The sequence below is a fragment of the Mirounga angustirostris genome, unplaced genomic scaffold (genome assembly GCF_029215605.1).
Source record: "Mirounga angustirostris isolate CCGP_5_RB_7025 unplaced genomic scaffold, mMirAng1.0.hap1 SCAF_8, whole genome shotgun sequence".
Taxonomy (NCBI): Eukaryota; Metazoa; Chordata; class Mammalia; order Carnivora; family Phocidae; genus Mirounga; species Mirounga angustirostris.
The window spans coordinates 19,572,784-19,595,901 of NW_026991716.1; the positions used below are offsets into that span (position 1 = coordinate 19,572,784).

At 34.8% G+C, this 23,118-nt stretch overlaps 1 protein-coding gene across 11 annotated transcripts in view; it reads left to right on the forward strand.

The window, feature by feature from the left end:
• Window positions 1-23,118, forward strand: part of BLOC1S5 (biogenesis of lysosomal organelles complex 1 subunit 5) — a 126,421-nt gene that overhangs the window by 30,726 nt on the left and 72,577 nt on the right. For 3 of the 11 annotated variants that reach the window (XM_045866397.3, XM_064597191.1, XM_064597189.1), the window contains one exon: window positions 11,032-12,237. The exons of 5 other annotated variants lie outside the window; for them this stretch is intronic. In XM_045866397.3, the coding sequence (XP_045722353.1) occupies window positions 11,032-11,211 (180 nt within the window). In that variant the 3' untranslated portion in view covers window positions 11,212-12,237. 3 more of the 11 variants (XM_064597186.1, XM_064597193.1, XM_064597190.1) reach the window with 2 other exon arrangements.

Below are 23,118 nucleotides of genomic sequence, written 5' to 3' on the forward strand. Positions count from 1 at the left end.
CACTTGCTAGGTAGTGCTTTGCTTATTGAAAGTATATCTTAAATAAATTCAGATATGGAAAAACAACACAAATTATCCTGTGATAATTTGCTGTTTTCACTTACAATTTCCATAAAGTATTTTTATAACTTAATCATTATTCTAAACTAATAAAGATATACTTTTTAAGAAATATTGAAAATACTAAATCACTGTGAATATAATGCCTTTTATGTATCAACAAGTGTTACTATCTCCATTTCTCTGGAATGGATTGTGGTTAATCCACAATAATAGTTCAGATCTGCACTGTATAAAAATGCAGTGAAATAAACCTTGCCGGAGTTTAAGTTTCTACACCCTCTGTTCAACTCTAAATATCGATACAGAGTTTAAAAATTCAACAATTTGGTGTATTGGGCCTTACTGAAAGGACTTGACACTTCAGGCAGGTGGGAAGACTGCCCAGAAGGAGTAGGGTCCTAGCAGGCTGCGTCAGGAAGCAGGGCCCCTGAGCGTGTTGATAAAATGGCAAGGCAAAGCCATGCTGGGAAATCTGTCAGAGTGTAGTGCTTGCAGTGTCCAGAGAGCACTGTAAAGGCAGGCACTGGAGCTCGTGTGGGCCATGCCAGGCTGGACAGCAGATATTTTTTAGTTCTCTACTTTGCGAGGTGCCACTGGGGATGAAAGATTTTAGTTTGTTAAGTTGAAGGCAGTTCATACACTCAGGAACTAACAGTCCAGAAGAGGTGTCCCAAACTACTAACACAAGTATGATGTAGGATAAAGTAAGAACTGTGGTCAAGTTACAAAGAACTTTGTAGGATCTTGGCAAAAGGAGTAATGTATTAGGAAGATGGTGGCATTCAAGCCCAACCTTGATCAGTGAGTAGGAATTCAGTTGATGGAGGATGGGAAGAAAGATATTGTAGGGTGAGGGGTACAGTGTAAGCAAAGACAAAAGGCTGTGAAGTCAGTAGTCCCACGCAGCTGCTATGTAGAGGATATAAACGGGTATTTCTGGAGATGATTGTGGAGAATCTTGAATGCTATATTAAACAATTTGTGGTTGAGGGCACCAGGAGCATTTCTGGTTTTGAGAAACAAATGCTATTTGATAGAACACTGGCTGTACTGGCTGTTACTGTAAATAAGCAGTTCTCTTGGTTTTCAGAATAAAAATTTCAAAAAGTGTTCTGTGTAGCATGTTACTATGTGATTTAAGCAGATTCACATCAATATGCACTCATACATTATTGGCCCTTCTTCCTAAGACATTGTCAGAACAGTTAGGATTGTGATGAAATGTCAATTCTTGTCACTCTTGAACAGAACTAACCTAAAATTAAATTATAATTGGAATAGTTCCTCTTGTCACTTGGAACTTTCTCACATTTGGTGTATTAACTGTATATAAGTAGGAAAACGACCAGCTTTGGTGAGAAAATACCTGGAATCTTCTACTTCTGGTAGTTCCTTTGTTGGCTAGCTGTATCCCCTTACGCAAGTCCTTGAGCTTCAAGCTCCTCATCTGCAAAATAAGTACTTATTTTGCTTATACTTATACTTATCTGATAGATTTTTTCTACTTACCAGATAAATTGTATTATATAATCTACATGAAACAGCTTTGCAGATTGTATCCCACTCCTAGTGGAAGGCACCATTTTTCCCCTGCCAGCTCAATTATTGTTTAAGGTGGGTGAGAACCCTGCTGTGGTCTCTTAGAGTTGGTGAAGCACTTGAGAATCCCACCTATTCACGATTTCTTAAATTAAAAGATACTAAGTTACTGTACTGTGGTTTGAATAAAAATGGCCTCAAGAAATAATAACGTTCTTAGATTATGTGAGTCTTAAATATATTTCTTATAGGTATTATGTCAGAGAATGTTACTGAACTATTTCTTAATGTGGAATACACGTTAAAAATTAGTATTTTAGAATGTACTGAAATGTGTTTCACTAAGAATTGGTATGGCATGTACGAGGCTAGGTGTGTAAGAATCCACTCTGATTATTTTCTTTTCTCAAGATAATTTAATAAAATTCATCAGCTAAATGTTACACAAAGATGCATTTCTCAGACAGTGCTCAGAGAAAAGTAAACATTCTTTATATTCTGCAGGTCAATAAAGCTTTAGTCTTTGTTTCTTTTTTAGTGCTTGTCTAGTTAGAACATTTGAAATATGTATCTTTAACGACCCTTTTTTTATACTGCTATATCTGATTTTTGCCAAAACTGACATGGCAGAGGTTTCAGATTACATATATATAAGAGATATAGACATAAAGTTTAAGTTTTCATCTAGCAAATGTGTACAAAGCAAAATTGACCTTTAGCTGGGTTTTACAGTCTCATGTTAATTGTTGCCCTTGGTTATACTGCTGGCTAGCTACATTTTGTATATTTGAATGGCTCTCAGAACAAAGAAAGATGGGAGTAGTAATGGAATAAAATAGACTATTGCCATTAATCTTTAATTCTTTTATGTCAAGACAATATGTGGAATTCTGTGGGAAGTAAATTGTGATAAACGTCATTCATCCAAATTACACTTCCCACAATTGATACCCAAAAGTACATTCAGAAGAACAATAAATGCACATTCCCCAGTTATTTGACATATGTCTTGAAAACTACCCTCTAGTACAAAGTTGCATTTTGGAAGCTAGCATTAAAAGTAATGAAATGCAAATACAACTAGTTTGGAAAATTCAGTGACTTGAAAATATACCATCAAGGGAAACAAGCTGTTAATACCTGTCAGTAGTTTAAACTTAGGTTCATGCACACGTGTCAACTTTGGAAGCCATATCCGACCAGACTAGAGATGATAATAAAGTAAATACAAATCTTTTGATTCATCTTGTCTGCAGATACTTACTAGATTTAGTTACACCCCTGCATGATTATTTTCATAAGAGCAACAAAATAGCATATACATTGTTCGTCACAGAGTTTGAAAATGCAAAGGAATAGCTCTTATTCTGACACTTCTTACTGAAGTAAATTCTTCTTTATTTTTTGGTAAAATTAATGACAGTGTATTACTGACAGATGTTTGAAAGGGCCTTTTAGGCCTTAGTTGGCTTATTCAGAGTTTTCCCATAGGCCAGGGTGTCTCAACTTCTGCACTGTGGACGTTTGGAACAGATAATTCTTTGTTGTTGTGGCTTGGCCTGTGCTTTGTAGGACGTTTAGAAGCATCTTTGGCTTTTACCCAGTACATGCCAATAGCACTTCCTCCTAATCTGTGCTATGATAACCAAAAATTTGAGGGACAAGAGAAAATTAAATGGTGTTTAAACCCCCCCATTAAGAATCACTGATTTAGACTGTAGTATATGCAAAATTTTCTTCTTATTATGTATCCAGAGTTCATTTATAGACCTATTCCTAGACATAGTTTGGCCTCAGGATTGGCTTCTCTTTAAATTTATCTCTAATGAGATTATCATTATATTTAAATTTATCTCTAATGAGATTATCATTATATATATATATATATATATATAAAAATTATCAGTGTACAAGTCTTTTGCCTCCTTGGTTAAATTCATTCCCAAATATTCTTTTCAGTGCTATTGTAAATGGAATTTTCTTAATATCCTTTTTGGATTGTTCATTATTAGTATATAGAAATGCAACTGATTTTTGAGTTTTGATTTTGTATCCAGCAAATTTCCTGAATTTGTTCGTTCTATTCGGTTTTTTTGTGGAACCTTATGGTTTTCTACATATAAGACTATGCTGTCTGTAAGCACAGATAATTTTGCTGCTTCTTTTACAATTTGGATGCCTTCTTTTTTTCTCTGCTAATTGCCCTGGCTAGGACTTCTAATACTATGTTGAGTAGAAGTGGCTAAAGCAAAATTTTGTTGTCTCCTTCCTGATATTAGAGGGAAAGCTTTCAGTTTTTTGCCATTGGATATGATGATAGCTGTGGATTTTTCACATATTGGCCTTTATTATGTTGAGATAGTTTCCTTCTATCACTAGTGTGTGGAGTGTTTTTACCACGTAAGGTAAAAAAAAGTTCGTGTCTTGAACTTTGACTAACACGTTTTCTGCATTAGATTGAGATGATTAATGTGTTTTTTTCCTTCATTCTGTTGATGTAGTATATTTTATTCATTGATTCTCATGTGTTTTGAACCATCCTTACATTCCAAGAACAAAATAGTGTATGACCCTTTTAATATGCTGGTGAGCTCAGTTTGCTAGTAATTTATTAAGGATTTTATATCAGTATTCATCAGGAATATTGATCTGCACTTCTTTTTTCTTATAGTGTCTTTATCTGGCTTTGGTCTCAGAACGTTGCTGGCCTCATAGAATGAGTTGGGAAGTCTTCCCTCCTCTTCAAATTTTTTGAAGAGATTGAGAAGGATTGGTATTAATTCTTCTTTAAATGTTTGCTAGAATTCACCAGTAAACTCATCTGGTTCTGATGTGACTTGATTTTTAATACCACATGCTCTCATAAACTCTTGCTAGAAAAAGAAAAACTATTTCAAAGTTAGTTGCACTTTTGTTTTGAAAATTAGCACATATAAATCCCTGAGTGGTTCACATTGTGTGCCTATAGACTTTTTTCTGCCTATTCAGGCATATTCAGTCCGTTTTTTTAAAGCTCTTAATACTTTTGGAAATTGGAATGTGAAATACTTGTTAGTTTCTGTCATTTTTTAAAACAGTGCCAATCCTGAGACTAATAATTTAATATATTTGGTTTAAACAACATTATATAGCAAAAAGAGTAGAAAACTGGATTTTTACTCTTGATTCTACCTTGTTCTAAGTGTGTGTCCATGGAAACATGTCTATATAGGAGCAGCGTACATACCATATTTGACACCTAGAATAGACCATTTTTTACCACTCCTCCCAACAAAATTATGTTTAATATAATAAGCCTGATGTTAAAAAATAATGACGAACAAAAATGCAGGTGGTGGTGTTTTTAACTTCATGTATGTAGTCACACCAGTAAAAAAATAAAAAACTTAAAAAGTACTATAACACCAAAGAAAAAAGGTAAGAGATTAATAAATTTAAGTACATTGATTATTTAAAAAAAAAAAAAAAAAAAAGGAAAAAAACCCTGTTATCTACATGTTGTCTGTTATGGTAATGAATAATAATATTACAGTTTGCTTTTGATTCTTACGCAGATTTGTTAATAACCTCATTGAATTGATCTTTGACTATTCAAATTAAATAAATAGTATAGACAGATTTATTAATGTTTTGACTCACAGTTGATTAAAAATGCTTTTTTATTATAATTTTGAAAAATTTCTTTGACATGAAGCAATAGATACATAGTTCAGAAAAGTTTTAAGCATAAGTCTGGAAGAGCTTCATAAAAATCATGTGTCACAATAAATTCCAGAAATTGCAATACTATCTTTATTCTTTGGCAGTCATTCTAATGGCTCCCAGTATCCCCACAGTATAAAAATTTTAGGTATAAATAAAAACATACTCAAATTTAAGTCCAAAAATTGGTCATGTAGAATAATGGATTTGAACTGATTCACATTTTATCTGCATTTGCTCTACTGTCATTGTTTAAGTGCAATAATATTTAATTCCCCAGGGGTTGGAGGGGCTTAGTGTCTAAAGAAAGCTGAAATGATTCTGGACTGCTTAGTATTTACTTTGAAAATAAACATGTATAGCCAACTTCATCTTTGTCCAGGACTGGTTATGTAACTGGAAGTCCTCTAAATTAACTTCACTGTAAAATACAAAATTTATTAAAGGATAAACAATAAAAATGTGTTAATTTGAAACATATTATTAAAATTCAACAATAACTTCAGTAATTGTTTAGAGCTTTAGACCAGAGAAAGATTTTTGGTTTAGTAGGAGTATTTTATCACCGACATTTTTCAGTATCGTCAGTGGCTGGTGATGCTAAAAAACAGTCTTTCATTTGTTTGTGTCCTTGATGTAAATTCTCTACCGACAATACACCGTCTTACTGCTTGCACCCAGGGCGGGGCTCCCCCACCCTCCTGCTGTTGCTGTGCCCCTGGTACATGGTGTGTCATTACTGAAAAGAGAAAACTGCAGACCCTCCTGTGTAATGCGACTTCATTGTGTTGTTATTAAAGAGATGCATTTGTACAAACATCAGGAAATAATCTTTAGTACTCACTGAACTATTAATAATGCCAAGAAAAAGGATACTAGAGAAAGGATTTGGTGTGTATGTGGGGAGCTATCACTTCCTATCAGACTCAGATGAAGCTGTGTGACTCTAACTATAGTTAGATCGGATCATTGTTTTCAAATGTGTTTTAATTAAAGGAACACTTACTTCAGACTGAATCTCACGTAGAACCCCACTTCTTGAACATAAAAGCAGAATTGCTGTTTCTGAAGGTGATGTGCACAGGTGATGATCGTCTGCAGTTAGCTTAGTATTTATAAAAGATTTCTCCTTATTTCCAAGAGTTCTTTGTAGTTGTGAACAGATTGATTGGCATGTCGGGCCAAGTCCTTGGCTTCTGTAACTTCCTCGTGTATGAACTGGGGCGCACGCTGACGTCAGAATGGCTTCAGTGGAGTTGAGGAAGTATTGTGACAGTATGTTAGGAGGGACCTTATGTGCTGCTTTCGATGAAGCAGCTGCTCAGCTCCTTGTCATTCTATTCCAGTGAAGTTGCAACTGGCCAGACTGCATTTCCTTACATTTTGAATAGCTGTACCCTAGTATAACCTTCACTCCTGTCATACAGTACTTTCTAACTTTTTGCCTAGGTGATATGTAAGATACAGCTAATTGGGGGTTTTTCTGCTCTTACATACAATAAAACCTTATGGGTCTAGGAATCTTAGAAAATGAAACATTCCATCTAGCCACGCTTACCACAAAGCTGAGGTTTTATCTTCTTCAAGCACACCACTTTTATAACTTTATTTTGGGGGGACATCTTTAAAAACGTATTTCATACTTTTCTGGTTTTCATAAAAAGAATTTTAGGCTAAATTTCTTTACGAATTAGGAATTATTGAGAATAGACAGTTTTACATTGTGGTGAATATGGGGGTGTCCTCAGGGTGTTAGAGTGTTTCTCTGTAGGAAATGCCCTCAAATACTGTGTGTTCTAAGTTTTTGTATCTTTCTTCTTCCCCACAAGGCTGATGCCTATCATTTCTTCCTACCTCATTTATCAGCATTTCTTTTCTAATTTGTGACTTTTAATACAGTGTACTTTTGGAAACCAGTTAATTAACATGGTTAGAACTGTGTGCAAAGTAAGGTAAGTTAATTCAGAATCAAAAGAGCTTTTCATGAATACTGCAGTATTTGTAATTGGACTTTTTGGTATCTTTTTTTTCTTTTGATGGATTAAAAGACTTACCATATAGTTCTCAACTAAATTTCAGATAGATGTTATTTCCAGGTAGTCAAGTGTTACTTATTTATGCAAAGAATTGTCAGTACATGAATCTAGAAACTGCCTTTTTTTTTTTTTTAAACTGATTGTTAAGAATGCAAGATTGCATGACACTTATTTTTTTTTTTTTTATTCATTTGAAAGAGAGAGCACAAGCAGGGGGAGAGGCAGAGGGAGAGGAAGAAGCAGACTCCCCGCTGAGCTGGGAGCTGGATATGGGGCTTGATCCCAGGACCCTGAGATTATGACATGAGTGGAAGGCAGACACTCAGCTGACTGAGCCACCCAGGCGTCCCTCATAGCACTTACTGTTATTAAAAGTGAGAAGCTAAGATAAAATAAGAGTGACTTCATGAACTTCTTGGTAAGAAAGCAAGACTATATTTTCAGCTGGATTAGAGAGTAATCAGCATTCAACTTCTTTTCTTGGAAGTGATCTATCTTACATGAAAAAGCTAGTTGGATATATATGTTTTTATTTTTTTTTTAAGATTTTATTTATTTATTTGACAGAGAAAGACACAGCGAGAGAGGGAACACAAACGGGGAGTGGGAGAGGGAGAAGCAGACTCCCCGCCGAGCAGGGAGCCCGATGCGGGACTCGATCCCGGGACTCCAGGATCATGACCTGAGCCGAAGGCAGTCGCTTAACCAACTGAGCCACCCAGGCGCCCGGATATATATGTTTTTAGTCATAATATTCTGAAACTACAAAGTAGACATACTGATAATTAGTGACATCTTAAATTCTTTTCTTAGAGCCAAATGGTAAATAGTAGAATCATCAAGGAGGATTGAATTGAGAATAGGAACCGGGAAGGGGAAACTCACTTTTATTTGAGTTGCCTGTATTGTTCAAATTATTACAAGAATCTATTGCTGAAATTGAATTATTAAAACTAGGAATGCCTCGGTGGCTCAGTCAGTTAAGTGTCTGCCTTCAGCCCAAGTCATGATCCTGGGGTCCTGGGATGGAGCCCTGCCTTGGGCTCCCTGCTCAGCCGGTGCCTGCTTCTCCCTCACCCTCTGCCCCCTCCCCCGACACATGTGTGCACGCGCACACGCAGGGTCTCTGCCTCTCTCAAATAAATAAAATCTTAAAAAGTAAATTATTAATTTATTAAATTAAAATAAAAAATTATTAAAATTAAAGGTCAAAAAATGGGGAAGATAAAAAGTGGTTTGATCTTCCTTCTAGATGTTTTGCTTATAATTTGTATAATAGTGATACTAATTTTCATTAAGTTCCACAGGCAGTGAGCTAGGAACTTGACATGTAATACCTCTGGTCTTCATAAATATTTATTTATGAGTATAAAGTATTTTCCTCATTTTAAAATTAAAGAAACTTTAACTTGCTCAGGGTCATGCAGCTGGTAGCAAGTGAACCAGAATTTGAAGTGAGGTTTATATGCTTCCCAAATCATCATTTTTCCATTGAGTAGCACTGGAAAAAGTGCTCTCTGGTGGGAAGTGGAATCAGGGCCGTTGCCTTGTGGTCCAAATCACAGGGTCGGCTGAGCCAATTATGGTGCATATCTTAAAAGAATAAAAAGAAAAGAAAAATCTATTAAACAACATCTGAGTGTGCATGTTTAGTATTTTCTGTATTTATTAAAAAATAATTTACAGCTAAAGCAGGATCCCATTTTGAGAAAGTTTATTTGCATTTTCTTCTCTCTTTAGTCTGACTGTGACTTTTCTCTTAGAATATAATAGTTTTTGCTAAAGGACCATGAAAAGAGTTTAATGAACTCCATGTTTTGTTCATCTTTTGGAGAATTACAATCCGTGAGGCTGAAAAGTTAAAAAGTAAAGTTCTGAATTTTGTTTAACCTGTTTCCTAAATTTATTGCCACCAGCAAACCCCTCCCTAACCCTCTCTCCCCACCACTGTAGTGCCTGTGCAGATCCTAAGGGTCTGTGGCACATATTTTAGGGGAATGTTTGACTTTAACGCAAACTTCAGACTCACTCCAACAACTTCTTTTCACTTGAAAAGCCTCCATGCAGAGGAAGGTCAGATCACGTTGGCAGGAAAAAGCTCTTGTAATAGTTGTTTTTGTCTTGTAAAAGAGACTTTTCCTACCTGTGTAAACCTTCCTCTGGAAAGATCCAGTTCACACTTTGGATAAAAAAGGCATAGATTGGGTGTCACAAAGACCTAAGTTTGAATCTGCAACTTAATAGCTGAGTGACCATGGAGAAATACATTTACTGTCCTTAAACCTTAATTTCTTCATCTGTAAAGTGAAAATAATGTAATTTTATAAGAGCAGTTTTTAGGAGTAGATAAGATATGCAAAACAAGTAGCAAAAACATGCATTTCAGAGCTACTTAGAGAATGATGGATTTATCCACCTTTTCATCCTGCTTATCATCATCTCAGATGAGAGAGAAAATGGAGCAGCAAGGACATGATGACAGCATGAAAACAGTTCCCATTTTTTTCCTATTAGCTATCTTTTTGGTGTGACCAAGCATCTGGGCACCAGTATGTGAGTATACCAGGTGTCCTGTTTTCATTAGAGTGCTGGAATTTATAATGATTTTAGGTACTTTATAACTTTTTATGGTTTATATCTGTCACAGTTTTTGTTTGTTTGTTTAATAGAACTTAGTCTGTATCCAGACTTCTAAAGACATGTATGTAGAACATTTAAGGCAGGGATATAAAGCTATTTTTCATACTCTCTTTTCCTGTTTAGCTTTTCTTTGTTGTACATATTCAAAGATAATTGAAATTGTACTAAACTTACGCCTTTTTCACTTATACATTGTTTTATCTTTAGCATGGTAGTCAAAAGAAAATTTTTTCATCTTCATATAGAAATATTAAGGGACATCTCAAGAACTTAAGATATTTGCACAGATGCTTTTGGTATTTATTTACTTTAAGGAATGGAACTGAACCAGAAGAGATGTCTTGAGTTCTCTTCCAGTGATTAATAATCTATGCCTCTAAATCTTTTTTAGATTTAAAATCTGTTTTTAAATTTTCTTTAAAAGATTTTTTATTCATTTATTTGACGGAGAGAGAGAGTACAGCAGGGGGAGGGGCAGCGGGAGAGGGAGAAGCAGGCTCCCCGCTGAGCAGGGAGCCTGATGCGCAGGGCTCTCCATCCCAGGACCCTGAGATAATGACCTGAGCTGAAGGCACTTAACCGACTGAGCCACCCAGGCACCCCAAAATTTTTTTTGAATTTAAAATCTTTTTTAATGCATCGAAAAAATATTTTATGTAAGACATGCATCTTGACTTCTCATAATAATGATTCTTTGGGCATATATTCTTTAAACTTGATTTAAATATTAAATACAGTTAAGTGGAATTTGAGAAGAAATAGGCATGAAAATGTACTTGGGTTTTATTTGATTTTATCATTTAAAGATACTAGACATTATTGAAAATTCAGAAATATGATTACCCATCCATGTTCAGTCATAGTAAAGAAGCCTTAGACATTTCTAATTTGTCATGTTCTTGTTGGACATTAAAACTGTGATGCAGTTTTAGCACTGTGACTTTCAAGCTGTAGTAGCCACATACCAAGAGGTAAAGTTATGTTTGTCTCTTCTGCATAGAGGAATAATTGTCTGGACAATGTCATGTGACTTTCAAATTTCTTTTCTCAGATTCTTAATGACCATTTAATAGCTAGTGAAAAACAGCATATAATCCAGTGGGAAGATTTCATGAAAGAACAACACAGCAGACAGGCTGAAGTGGATGAAGAACACAGAAAAGCCACGGAGAGGCTTAAAGAACAATATGCCGACATGGAGAAGGACCTAGCAAAATTTTCAACCTTTTAAGAACTTTAACCACAACAGTGACAATTTAATAAGAAAACATTGACTTCCCCCAAAAAAACTGTTCCCACCAAACCATTTAGCCTCTGCTTCAAGCTTAGCAATATATTCAGTGGCACTCTTATATCAGAAGAAAGTAAGTCCTACTGGAGTCTTAATTGTTTAATAGAAGAAGAGTGCTACATCTTTCCAGTTTTAAGTGCCTATATATGATTATTTGAATGGGGAGGATAGGAGGAAAAATGGGATAAATTTGCTTTTTGTTAATCAGAATTGGGTGTCTTTTCCATTGATTATCTCGGAGGACTGTAAGTATAGACTTCTTAGAAAAATAATTTAATTCTTTCTCATAGAGGGTGAGTATTAGTTATTGTGGCTTAGAAGGCAGATAGAATAGCTACTGTCATAACGTCCTTGGTTATTGGAAGAATGTATACAGTGTTATTCCATGAGTAATGTGGACAAAAACAACGTCTTTAGAGCAGAGATCATATTTAAGAGAGGTGAGAGGTACAACCTTTTCTCTGCTGAGACAAAGATGGCCACGTTGGTCTTTGAACTGCCCATTGGGAAAGGTTACAGATTTTGTAGTACGGCATAATGCCAAGTGTTTCACTGAATGACAAAACACACTTGCTAAGTTTTGTGGCCTTCCAGCACTTAATATTTTCAGCTTTTAAAACATACTTAGAAGGAAAAGCTTACCAAAAATATATTTGACGTTTAGCCTTTCCAAGAACCATAATCTTGTCCATGGTATTTACCTCATTTTTGTGTCTGTTTTGCTGTGGGTAAGCTTTGTAAGATAAATAACGTCTATACATGTTTCAACTGTTTAATGAGTAATCAGCAAAATCTGCCAAGGAGTCCCTCTGGAACCGTATAAAGGTTCTGGCTCTGAATAAACGAGAAGTGTTTGCCCACATGGCAAATGATCCATGTTAAATGTAAATCCTTTTTTAGTGTTTAATGTCTGTTCTCATAAGCAGGTGTATTATGATGAAACATGTACCAATTCTGTCATCACTGTGATCTTTAAAAAATCTGCATTTAACAGTCCTAATTGAGAAACTAAGTTGATTTTTTTATTTGCCATAAACCAAGCAAAATTAAATGCAATAATTTCTGAGATTTATGGCGAATGAATTCAAGGTATGGATAAATCTTTCAAATATTTTTTATTGCTCTCCAGTAAAGAAAGGCACAAGAAAGAAAACACCCAACTCTCTTGTGTTATCTCAGTGTTGCTACTGCAGAAAAGTGACAATGCTTGCTTGTGTAAATTTATGGCTTACTGTAAAGCTTCATTCTTGGCTGCATGTTGAAAATGTGATTAAAGTTAATAGAGGAGATGAAATAAGTATTTGAGATTTCTTTCAATAACACTGAACTTCTGCCAACTTTCTCTGTCTGCTACTGTAGGCTTGACAGGTTCATCAATCATTCTCTGGTACCTGGACTAAAAAGAGCACTTGCTGACACTAAGGCATGTTGGAATTTTCTTAATTCTCTTTCAGTGGATGGAAAAAAATAAAACCATACTTCCAAAAATAGCCCACACATGAAAAGGGAGGGGAACCTTAAATGAAAATTCCCTTTGTACTGTAGGCAGTTTTTGGAATGCTATTAATTGCCAGCGCACCATTTGAGCAGATGCGAGAAATCAGGACTGTGTGTGTGAGAGCAAATGTGTTCGCAAAAGTGGCCATTCCTCTTGAGCAGCAAAGGTTTCCGATAGTGTTTGTTCCTCTCATACGATAATAAATACTGTATAAGTTTGTATATTTTATATAAGGATCTAAAGGACTTCTTAAACCCAAATGAATTGGTAAGCTTTTTGAACTGTCAGCATTAAGATACTAAATTCTTCCTTTGTAACTTTGTTAGCTAATCAACATAGTGTGTAAAAGAGACGGTTGGTTTGCCTTCCCCTTAATATTTTCACTTATATTTCCCAGTTTCCAAATCACTTTTGATAGATATTTTATTTGCATATAAAGTAACTAATAATTACATAATTTACAACATTTCTGTTTATGCTGTTGAGCAGAGATAAAATGGGTTCTGCATAGCTCACAGGATTATTTTGTAATGATCAAGTGAAGTAACATTCTGCCTTTTTAAAGTATTATAAAAATATTCTTGGGGCGCCTGGGTGGCTCAGTTGGTTAAGCGACTGCCTTCGGCTCAGGTCATGATCCTGGAGTCCCGGGATCGAGTCCCGCATTGGGCTCCAGTCCCACATCGGGCTCCCTGCTCGGCAGGGAGTCTGCTTCTCCCTCTGACCCTCCCCCCTCTCATGTGCTCTCTCTCTCTCTCATTCTCTCTGTCTCAAATAAATAAATAAAATCTTTAAAAAAAAAAATATTCTTAAGGTCTAAGTATTTTCCATTTTTCATTATGATTTCTTTTTTTTTTTTGACTTACGTATTTATGGGTGTTTTTTCATTTCTTAACCTATAGATTTTTAAATTGTTCTTGTTGTTGATTTATTCTTTCATTGGATTGTGGTTAGAGAATGGTTTGGTGTAAGACTGATACATTGAAATTCTTTTATTTGCCTTATGACCTAAAATATTGTTAGTTTTTGTGTTTCATTAGCACTTGAACATATGCTGTTTTCCAGTTGTTGGGTATCCATTAGACCAAACTTACTGTGTTGTTCCAATTATCTCTGTTTTACTGTTGTTTTCCTTCTGTGTAATCCCTCAGATTCTGAGATGCCTTGAAATTTCATACTCTAGTCAGTTTTCTAATTCTTCCTGTAATTCTATCAATTTTTGTTTTCTGTATTTTGAAGCTTTGTTATTAGGTAGATACAACTTTGGAATTTTTTATCTTCCAAGCTTAGAACTGAATCTTGTTGACATAGCCTCTATTTCCAGTAATGTTTTTATTTCATTTTTTATTGCTTTTAATTCTGTGGGGTTTTTTAAATTTACATAAGCTACACACATCAGCTAGTTAGTATTTGTAACTTAAAAATCATAACTGGGTTTTTTTTCTTTCTATCTAATCCATTTAAATTTGTTGAAACTATTAATGTATTAGGATTCATTTATATCATCTTTTGTGCTTTTGGTCCTACCTTTTCTGTTTCCTCACTGCCCATTGTTTTGTTTTGTTTTGTTTTTGCTTTCTTATAGATTAATTTTCATTTTGTTTTCCTGTTTATCCTCCCTCTACTAGTTTAGAAGGTAAAACTCAATTTTTAACTTTTAGTGCTTACCAAGAAATTTAATCTGCATAGTTAACAAAATCTAAAGTTAGTATCTTTACTGTCTTCCTAAACACCAGAGACTTTTGAAGAGTTTGATTCCTCAATCAGTTAGTGCCTAGAATTTTAATTTATCTCAGTTTAACTCCAAAAATAGCTATTTTATTGTATACAGTCAGTATTTATTTAGACTTACCCACAGTTTATCATTTTACTATCCTTGAAAGGTAGCTGGCTCTACAATTCTAGATGGATGGATTGATGGTTATTTTCCCCTCAGTATTTAGTGATACTCTTTCATTGTCTTCTTGCTTTCATTGTTGCTTCTGAAATCATAGTTGTAGTCTGATCAGTATTCCTTTGAAGTTAATCCTTTGAAGCTAATCTCTCTCACATTGTTTACAGTTTTTATCTTTGGTGTTTTATAATTAAAGTCATTGTAACACAATGTGGATTTCTTTTATTTTTTATTCCAGTATTTTTTTTTTTTTTTAAGATTTTATTTATTTATTTGACAGAGAGAGACAGCGAGAGAGGGAACACAAGCAGGGGGAGTGGGAGAGGGAGAAATAGACTCCCGGCTGAGCAGGGAGCCCCACGCGGGGCTCGATCCCAGGACCCTGGGATCATGACCTGAGCCGAAGGCAGACGCTTAATGACTGAGCCACCCAGGCGCCCCTATTCCACTATTTCTTTTTTAACTTCTTTTTATTATACTGTACGCATTCATTGAGCTTTCTAAACCTGAAAATTAGTGCTTTTCATGAAGTCTGGAAAATTTTCAACCATTATCTCTTTTAAATTTTGCATATCGCTCATTCTCTCTATTCTCTCCTGTAGGAAATAATCACATTCTGTTCTTTGTATCTCCTATCTGTTTCATATTTTCTGTCTCTTTTTCTTCAGTGTGTTGAATTCTGGATAGTTTCTTTAAATCTGTTTTCCAGTTCCCTAATTCTTGTGTTCACACCATCTCTAACCTATTTATAACCTATTGAGTTTTTAATTACAGTTGTTTTTTTCATTTCCAAAGAATTGTTTGTTTCTTTCTCAAACATTCCTGGTCATTTGGGATAGTTCCATTGTTTCCTCTTTCTCTTTTCTTAAAACATATTAAATGTACTTACGTTCTATATATGATAATTTCATATTTTTCTCCTTTTTTGTGGCTCTAAATCTAAATTTGTATATGTTGTTTTGTCTGAAACAGTTACGGTGATTTGTTTTCTAATAAGATCAGTGATTTTGGTTGAGTTGATATTCTTCTAAACTTTATTTTGGGGAATTTTTATTTAAAATATGTTCCCATAGAGAAGATACTGTTTTTCTGTTTCTTGAACTACCAGTTTGTTTCTTGGGGCACGACCAACCCTGGATCACTTCAGTTTTCATCTTGGGTTTCCTTCCTCTTTCTCCCCTGTCCTTCACTGAGTGCACACACACATGCACGTACACTTACTCACAGGTAGTGTGAACTTCATCCTCAAACATATGTGAGTGTCAGCATTCCTAGAGGAGACTTTTCTCAACAGATCTACTTGGAGTTAAGGGCACACTGAGGTATTTTCTAGTTTACTCACTGAGAGTGGTACCCTTTGGGGGTTCATCAGTCCTACTCTTCATCCAGCTCAGTCCCTGTTACGAACTGAATTGTGTCCCACCAAATTAATATGTTGAAGCCCAAACCCCCAAAGTGATTGTGTGTGGAGATAAGCGCCTTTAAGGAGGTAAGTAAGGTTAAATGAAGTGGAGCCCTAATCCCATAACACAGCATCCTTCTGAAAAGAAGAAGAGACAACAGAGCGCTCTCTGCACTTGCACGCACAGAAAAGTTCATATGAGGACACAGCAAGAATTGGCCATCTGCAAGCCTCACCAGAAATTGAATTTTCTGGAATTGTGATTGTGGACTTACTGCCTCCAGAACTGTGAGGTAACAGATCACTTTTGTTTAAGCTACCCCATCTGTAGTATTTTGTTACGGCAGTCAGGGGAGACTAATACAGTCCCGGACTGTGTAATTCCTGTCCCCCGTGTAGACATGGCTCCTCAAAACTGGGGCCCTTCTAGGCTACAGGGGTGGAGAAATGTCTTTAGGACAGTTACTAATTCCCAGTCTAAATTATGGTATGGAATTTCACTCCTATCTGCCTTCAGTTGTTTCCATTTATTTACCATTACTCAGCCATGAATAAAAAAAAAAATAGTTAAATTTTTTCACCAGTGTTCTTGATATTCAGTAGCTAGTGAGATTTCCCTGTACAGAAATAGCATGTTAAACAAGTATGTGTTGATTTTATTATATTAAAATTTACCTCCAAAAGAAATGTCCATATTCTGGTATAAAAAGCGATATGTTTCGTTTTTAATTATTGTGCCAAATATTGTCCATTTGATTATTTATTATCTGCAAACTAATTTGATTATTTCTATTACTTCTGTTGGATTCTTTCTTTTTACTGCTTGTGAGCTACTGAAGACAAGTAAGAATATAGTAGTCTTGTTCTGAACCTGGATCACTTTTATCTGAATACTTCATTTTGGATTATTTTCTTGTTAGGACATTACTGTGGTTTGTGAATATGTAAATAAATGGATATGTAGTTAGAGGTTAGATCTGTGGTATTAAACCAGAAGTGCCCTAAAAACCTGGAGGAGTCACAGATGCTTCCGAGATACATCGTAGATTCTCTTCTTTGCTCCTGGAACATGTAGGCTTTCCATCTGAACACTTCCATTCACTTTCTGAACTGTTTCTTAATGTCCATTTATTTTGATGTATTAGGTTCTGGTGCAAATTAAAAGTAGAGGGTTTTATTGCTTTGGAATTTCGCATAATGACTTCCTTTCCTGAAACTACCCTAGAGGTTCCTTTTTTGCCATTTGGTGCTGTAAGTCTGTATCTCAGGATGAAAAATATCAGAAGAATATTTTAAATATTCATTCAGTTAAAATATTTGAAGCTACCATTACAGAACATGTATTTTCTAGTAGTTCTTAGTCCTTCAGAAAAGTTTTAAAATCATTTCATTAATTTTCGACTCCAGTAAATACGGATATTAATAACGTGCAACTCAAGGTCACAGAATGAATGGAAGGTTAAAAATCGGTCATATCACTACCTGCTCTTCCTTCTCATTTTTAAAATTAACTTAAAAACAGTGCTTTCTTGTGATTGATCTGGCAAAATTAACAAAGCAGTATTTCCTCTGATATTTTCATATTTATGTTCCATAAAAAAAAAAGAAACTGACATTTTCACATGTGATGCACTGCCCAGAGCGGTGAATTAATAAGTACACTAACGTCTGATCCTCACAAAAATTCAAGATTCAAATGGTCTCTGCAGAAATAATCAAAATTGATTTAAGATAAGTAACCAATACATTTGTATAACACAGCTTATAGATTACAGTTTACATTGTACTTTTAAGTGCCTTATGTGTAATTTAATCTTACTTCATCCTTGTAACCAAGACTTATACACTTTGTTCTTTGGAAAAAAAGTAAAGTGGTAGAAATACAGGGAATATAGTGTTTTGCTCACCTAACATTGAGCCAGCAGCATTAGCTAGATAAATAATTCTTTTATGTTTTTTTTTTAAATCCATAAATGTCATGAAAATCCACGGTATAGATGTGTCCCTCAATTTTTCTTTAAAAAAAATTTTTTTTTAAAAAAGAATGCTTCATGTACTACAAAGATTAATAAGTCAACATGTGAAATTTAACCAAAGATTAGTAAGTTTCAATATGTGAAATTTCTGTCTTTTAAAATATTCTGAATTACTAAAGGTATTTACTACTGTTTCAGACTGTGCCACAGGATAGAAATAATATGGGGCGCCTGGGTGGCTCAGTCGTTAAGCGTTTGGCTTCAGCTCAGGTCATGATCCCAGGGTCCTGGGATCGAGCCCCGCATCGGGCTCCCTGCTTAGCAGGAAGCCTGCATCTCCCTCTCCCACTCCCCCTGCTTATGTTCGCTCTCTCGCTGTCTCTTTCTCTGTCAAATAAATAAAATTAAAAAAAAAAAAAGAAAATAGTATGAGTGTGGCCAAGGTTAAAAGGCCAATAAATGCCACTAGGGAACAGACTGCTGTATGATTTGAGGTCGCTGAGAACCGTCAACACACACACACCAAGCCAGAGTGGTCCAGCCTTCACTTAAAGGATAAAGGGAATACAAGCCCATTGCAATGCATTTAGCCCTCCTGGCCAGCAAAACCACTCCACAGTCAACATGGGCAGTATTAATACTTTTTAAAAATGGAAGTGAATACAGAATATGTGGTTCCCATTATTCCTTTGGAATAATTGTTTTCCTCCCTTAAACGTAAAAAAAAGAAAATCAAGTTTGATTGAGACCAGGCAGGCCTGGAGAAGTTTAGCCTTCATAGCAAATAATTTATCCACCATGTATGGGTGAAAAATTTGACTATAAAAGAAGTCAGTGTCATCTGCAAATTTTATTTCTTTCATGATATGTCAAAAATCCCTGAAGATTTCACCAAAAAACTATTAGAACTAATCAACAAATTCAGTAAAGTTACAGGATATAAAATCACAAAAATCAGTTGTGTTTCTATACACTAACAACAAGAAAGTAAGAGAAATCAGAAAGTGAAATTAAAACAATCCCACTTAAAACTGCATCAAAAAGAATAAAATACCCAGGAATAAATTTAACCAGATGTACAAGATTTGTACACTGAAAACCAGACATCGTTGAAAGAAATTGAAGAAGACATAAATAAATGGAAGGATAATCCGTGCTGAAGGATTGGAAGACTTATACAATTTATAAAAATGTCTGTACTACCCAAATTCAGAATGATTACTGTAGATGATATGTGTTAGCTGGATTGTGTTAGTCCCTAACAAAATTCCAATGGCATTTTTTCACAGAAATAGAAGAATCCTAAAATTAGTATGGAACCACAGAACACCCTGAGTAGCTAAAATAATCTTGAAAAAGAAGAACAAGGCTGGAAGCATCACACTTCATTATTTCAAAGTATGTTACAAAGCTATAGTAATCAAAACAGTATGGGATTGGCATAAAAACAGACACATACATCAGTGGAAAGAATAGAGAGCAGAGCCCAGACATAAACCTGCATGTATATGTGACCATATGTGACCATATGGTTATTTAATTTATGACAAAAGAATCAGGAATATACAATGGGGAAAGGATAGTCTCTTAAGTAAATGGTGTTGGGAAAACTGGACAGCCACATCCAAAAAAGAAGGAGACTAGATCACTATTTTATACGATACACAAAAATTAAAATGGATTAAAGACTTCGTTGCATAACCTATAACCATAAAGCCCCTGGAAGATGGCACAGGGGTAAGCTCTTTGACATTTGATGATTTTTTTGTATTTGATACCAAAAGCAAAAGTGAGACTACTTTAAAAAGCTTCTGTACATCAATAAAATGAAAACTGTGGAATGGGAGAAAATATTTGCAAATCATATCTGATAAAGGTTGATATTCAAAATATATAAAGAACTCCTACAACGCAATAGCATAAAAGCAAAAATTCAGTAAAAAATGGTCAGAGGAACTGAATAGACAACTTTCCAAGAAAGTCATACAAATGTCCCACAGGTGCCTAAAGAGGTGTTCAACATCACTAATTATCAGAGAAATGCAAATCAAAATCACAATGAGACATTACCTCACACCTGTTAGAGTGGCTAGACAAGAAATAGTAAGTGTTGGCAAAGATAATGGAGAAAAGGGAACCCTCATGCACTCTTGGTGGGAATGTAAATTGGTGCAGCCACTCTGGAAAACAGTATGGTGGTTCCTCCAAAAATTAAAACTTGAACTACCAGAGGATCCAGCAGTTCCACATCTGGGTATATATTTAAATGAAACCTTATCACTATCTGGAAGAGATATCTGCACCCCTATGTTCATTGCAATATTTACAATAACCAAGATCTGGAAATGACCTAAATCCATCAGTGGTTGGATAGAAAAAGAAAATGCGATTATATATACACAATGGAATATTAAGCAGCTATAGAGAAGAAGGTAATCTTGTCATTTGTGAAAACATGAGTTTTCACATGGGCCTTAAGAGCATTATAAGTAAAATAATGCTTATTATAATATAGTTAGAGAAAGACAAATACTGTACGGTCTCACCTATATGTAGAATCTAAAGAAAAAAATCAAACAGAAACTGAACAGACTGGTGGTTGCCAGAGGTGGGGGTGGGGAGTGAGTAAAATGGGCAAAGGGGGTCAAAAATTACAAACCCGTTAGAAAATAAATTAGGTCATGAGATGTACAGCATGGTGACTGTAATTAATAGTACTATATTGTGTATTTGAAAGTTGCTAAGGGAATAGATCTTAAAAGCTCTCATCACAAGAAAAGAATTTTATAACTGTGAAATGGTGGATGTTAACTTACTGTGGTGACCATTTTGCAATATATACATATATCACATCACGTTGTACACCTGAAACTAATGTAATGTTCTATGTCAATTATATATCAATAAAGCTGAGAGAAAAAAGTCAATATATGAGGTTAGCTAGATTGAGTTTAAAAGTTTCTCTATTGCATAGATGTAATTCTCGACTTCTCTGAAATTGCTTATATTGCAAAAATTACAATTCTACAAAGAAAATATGTTCTAAATGTTTTTAAGGTTTAATATAATGCATTCCCTTAAAATATATTTGTAGAGAATTTGAAAAGAAAGCCACAAGTCAAATCACTTTTTAAAAAAACTTAATGTACCCTGAAAGGCTTAAACAGCTTTTTTGGAAATGTTACCTTTTTTAAGAAAATAGTTTATAAAGTTACAGTAAGACCACTGTCGCAGAATTTTTAAAATGTGGTCAATTGTATATTAAATTTGCTTTAAAAATTAATTATACATCAAATAATTTATTAAGATGGAAAACATTAATGTTTAATTGTACTAAGCAAAATTTTGATGCTAAGGAATCTGTCCTTCACTTGGAGTCTAAAATTTATAACTAAAACCAGCAGGTGTCACTGTGATAACAGATTTTTTTTTTTTTTTCCCCTCCATCTAAGCAGCTCTGTGTAGATGGGTGTATACCATCTATGAACAAATATGTGTAAGAGATAATTTAAGTTACATTACTGAACAAAAATACTAGAATGTAGGAAAGTATGTACAGGATTTCTGGAGGGTTAGGAGTACTTTTGAGAATTATATTTTTTTCCTTTCTTCATCTCTCAAACATACAGATCTTTCATTATATTATTGATGTGAGGGTTTTATTAGCAGTAAAAGTATATAGTAAAAAACTCCAGGTGATGTTTTGGACTTTCTACTGAAGTATAGACTAGTGCACAGATGATTAGGTTGCAGCTGTGTAACCAAAACCAAATCAAGAAACAGCATTCCCAGGAATGTTTTCAAATGAATTTTGAAAAGCCCTTGGTTCTTTCCTCCAAAGTGAGGTAGAGTTATAATTTCTAAATGAATGTTTAGAGACCAAAATATGTAATTGGTGGAAAATAATGGGAATTGAAGATCTGGTTGTCAGGGCATTTTTTTCCCCACCTGGTATAGAAGCCAAAGTAGAGTTCAATGAGTATTTATTCACTGGAGCATTGTGTAGTGTCTGGATTTTATTCCAAGAGAAATACAGTCAACATAGTCCTCAATCTTAAAGGACTTTATAATCAAGTTGTGCATATATGATAATAAAATAGAAAAGCCAAGACAATATGATACCAAGGACCATAATATTAATATATCAATGACCACTTTTTGTGTATGTGTGTGTGTATATGTATACACACCCCATTATATACAAGCAAGTAGTTTATGATTAAAATAAATGAATTCCAGGTAGGAACTATCTTTGTGAATTGTAAACAGAGAATCATTCTATTATTAATACAGATAAAACTTGAATTGATTAGGATTTAGAGAATGAAAAGAATGGCAAAATATTTCTGGTTCAGTTTAGTTCAGTAAACAACATGGAACACCTATATTCCAGCCACTCTATTCCTCAATAGATATCAGAGATAAAGAAGTGAATGAAGCTTGGTTTCCACCCTTGTTTACCAAAAACATAGACAGAAATACTCCTGGTAAATTCAAATGACAATTTATAGATTCTTCGATGTTGAAGGCAGTGATAGGAAAGACTAGGAATTCGAAAGCGCACTGGTTTGAGAGCCAAAAGACTTAGGTTTTAGTCATGCTTCCGTCACTAGATTTATACAGGGACTTAAACACATCACTCAGAAAATTTTCATGTCATTTCCAACTTGAGTATTTTGTGTTTATCCTATAGGTAATGAGACTATTAGAGTAAGTGGCACTGTGAAAGTTACAGGAAGGTTACTGTGTAGACTCAGATGTATGACTGACTGATAGAGGAAATTACTAGCCTGCTCATGGATTTTGAGAACGTAGCTGAAAACAGCAATGCCTAGTCTAGACAGGGCAGGGTTAGAGATGAAGATCTTGGTTTGGAATTTAAGGGAGTGGGAATTCTTAACATCCATATATAGATATGTTTATGTGCTATCTATATTACTTATGCCAATTACTAGCACGTTTCAGATTGAGATATTTCCTTTTCATATACATTCTTTTTTTTTTTTTTAAGATTTTATTTATTTATTTGAGACAGAGAGAATGAGAGAGAGAGAGCACATGAGAGGGGGGAGGGTCA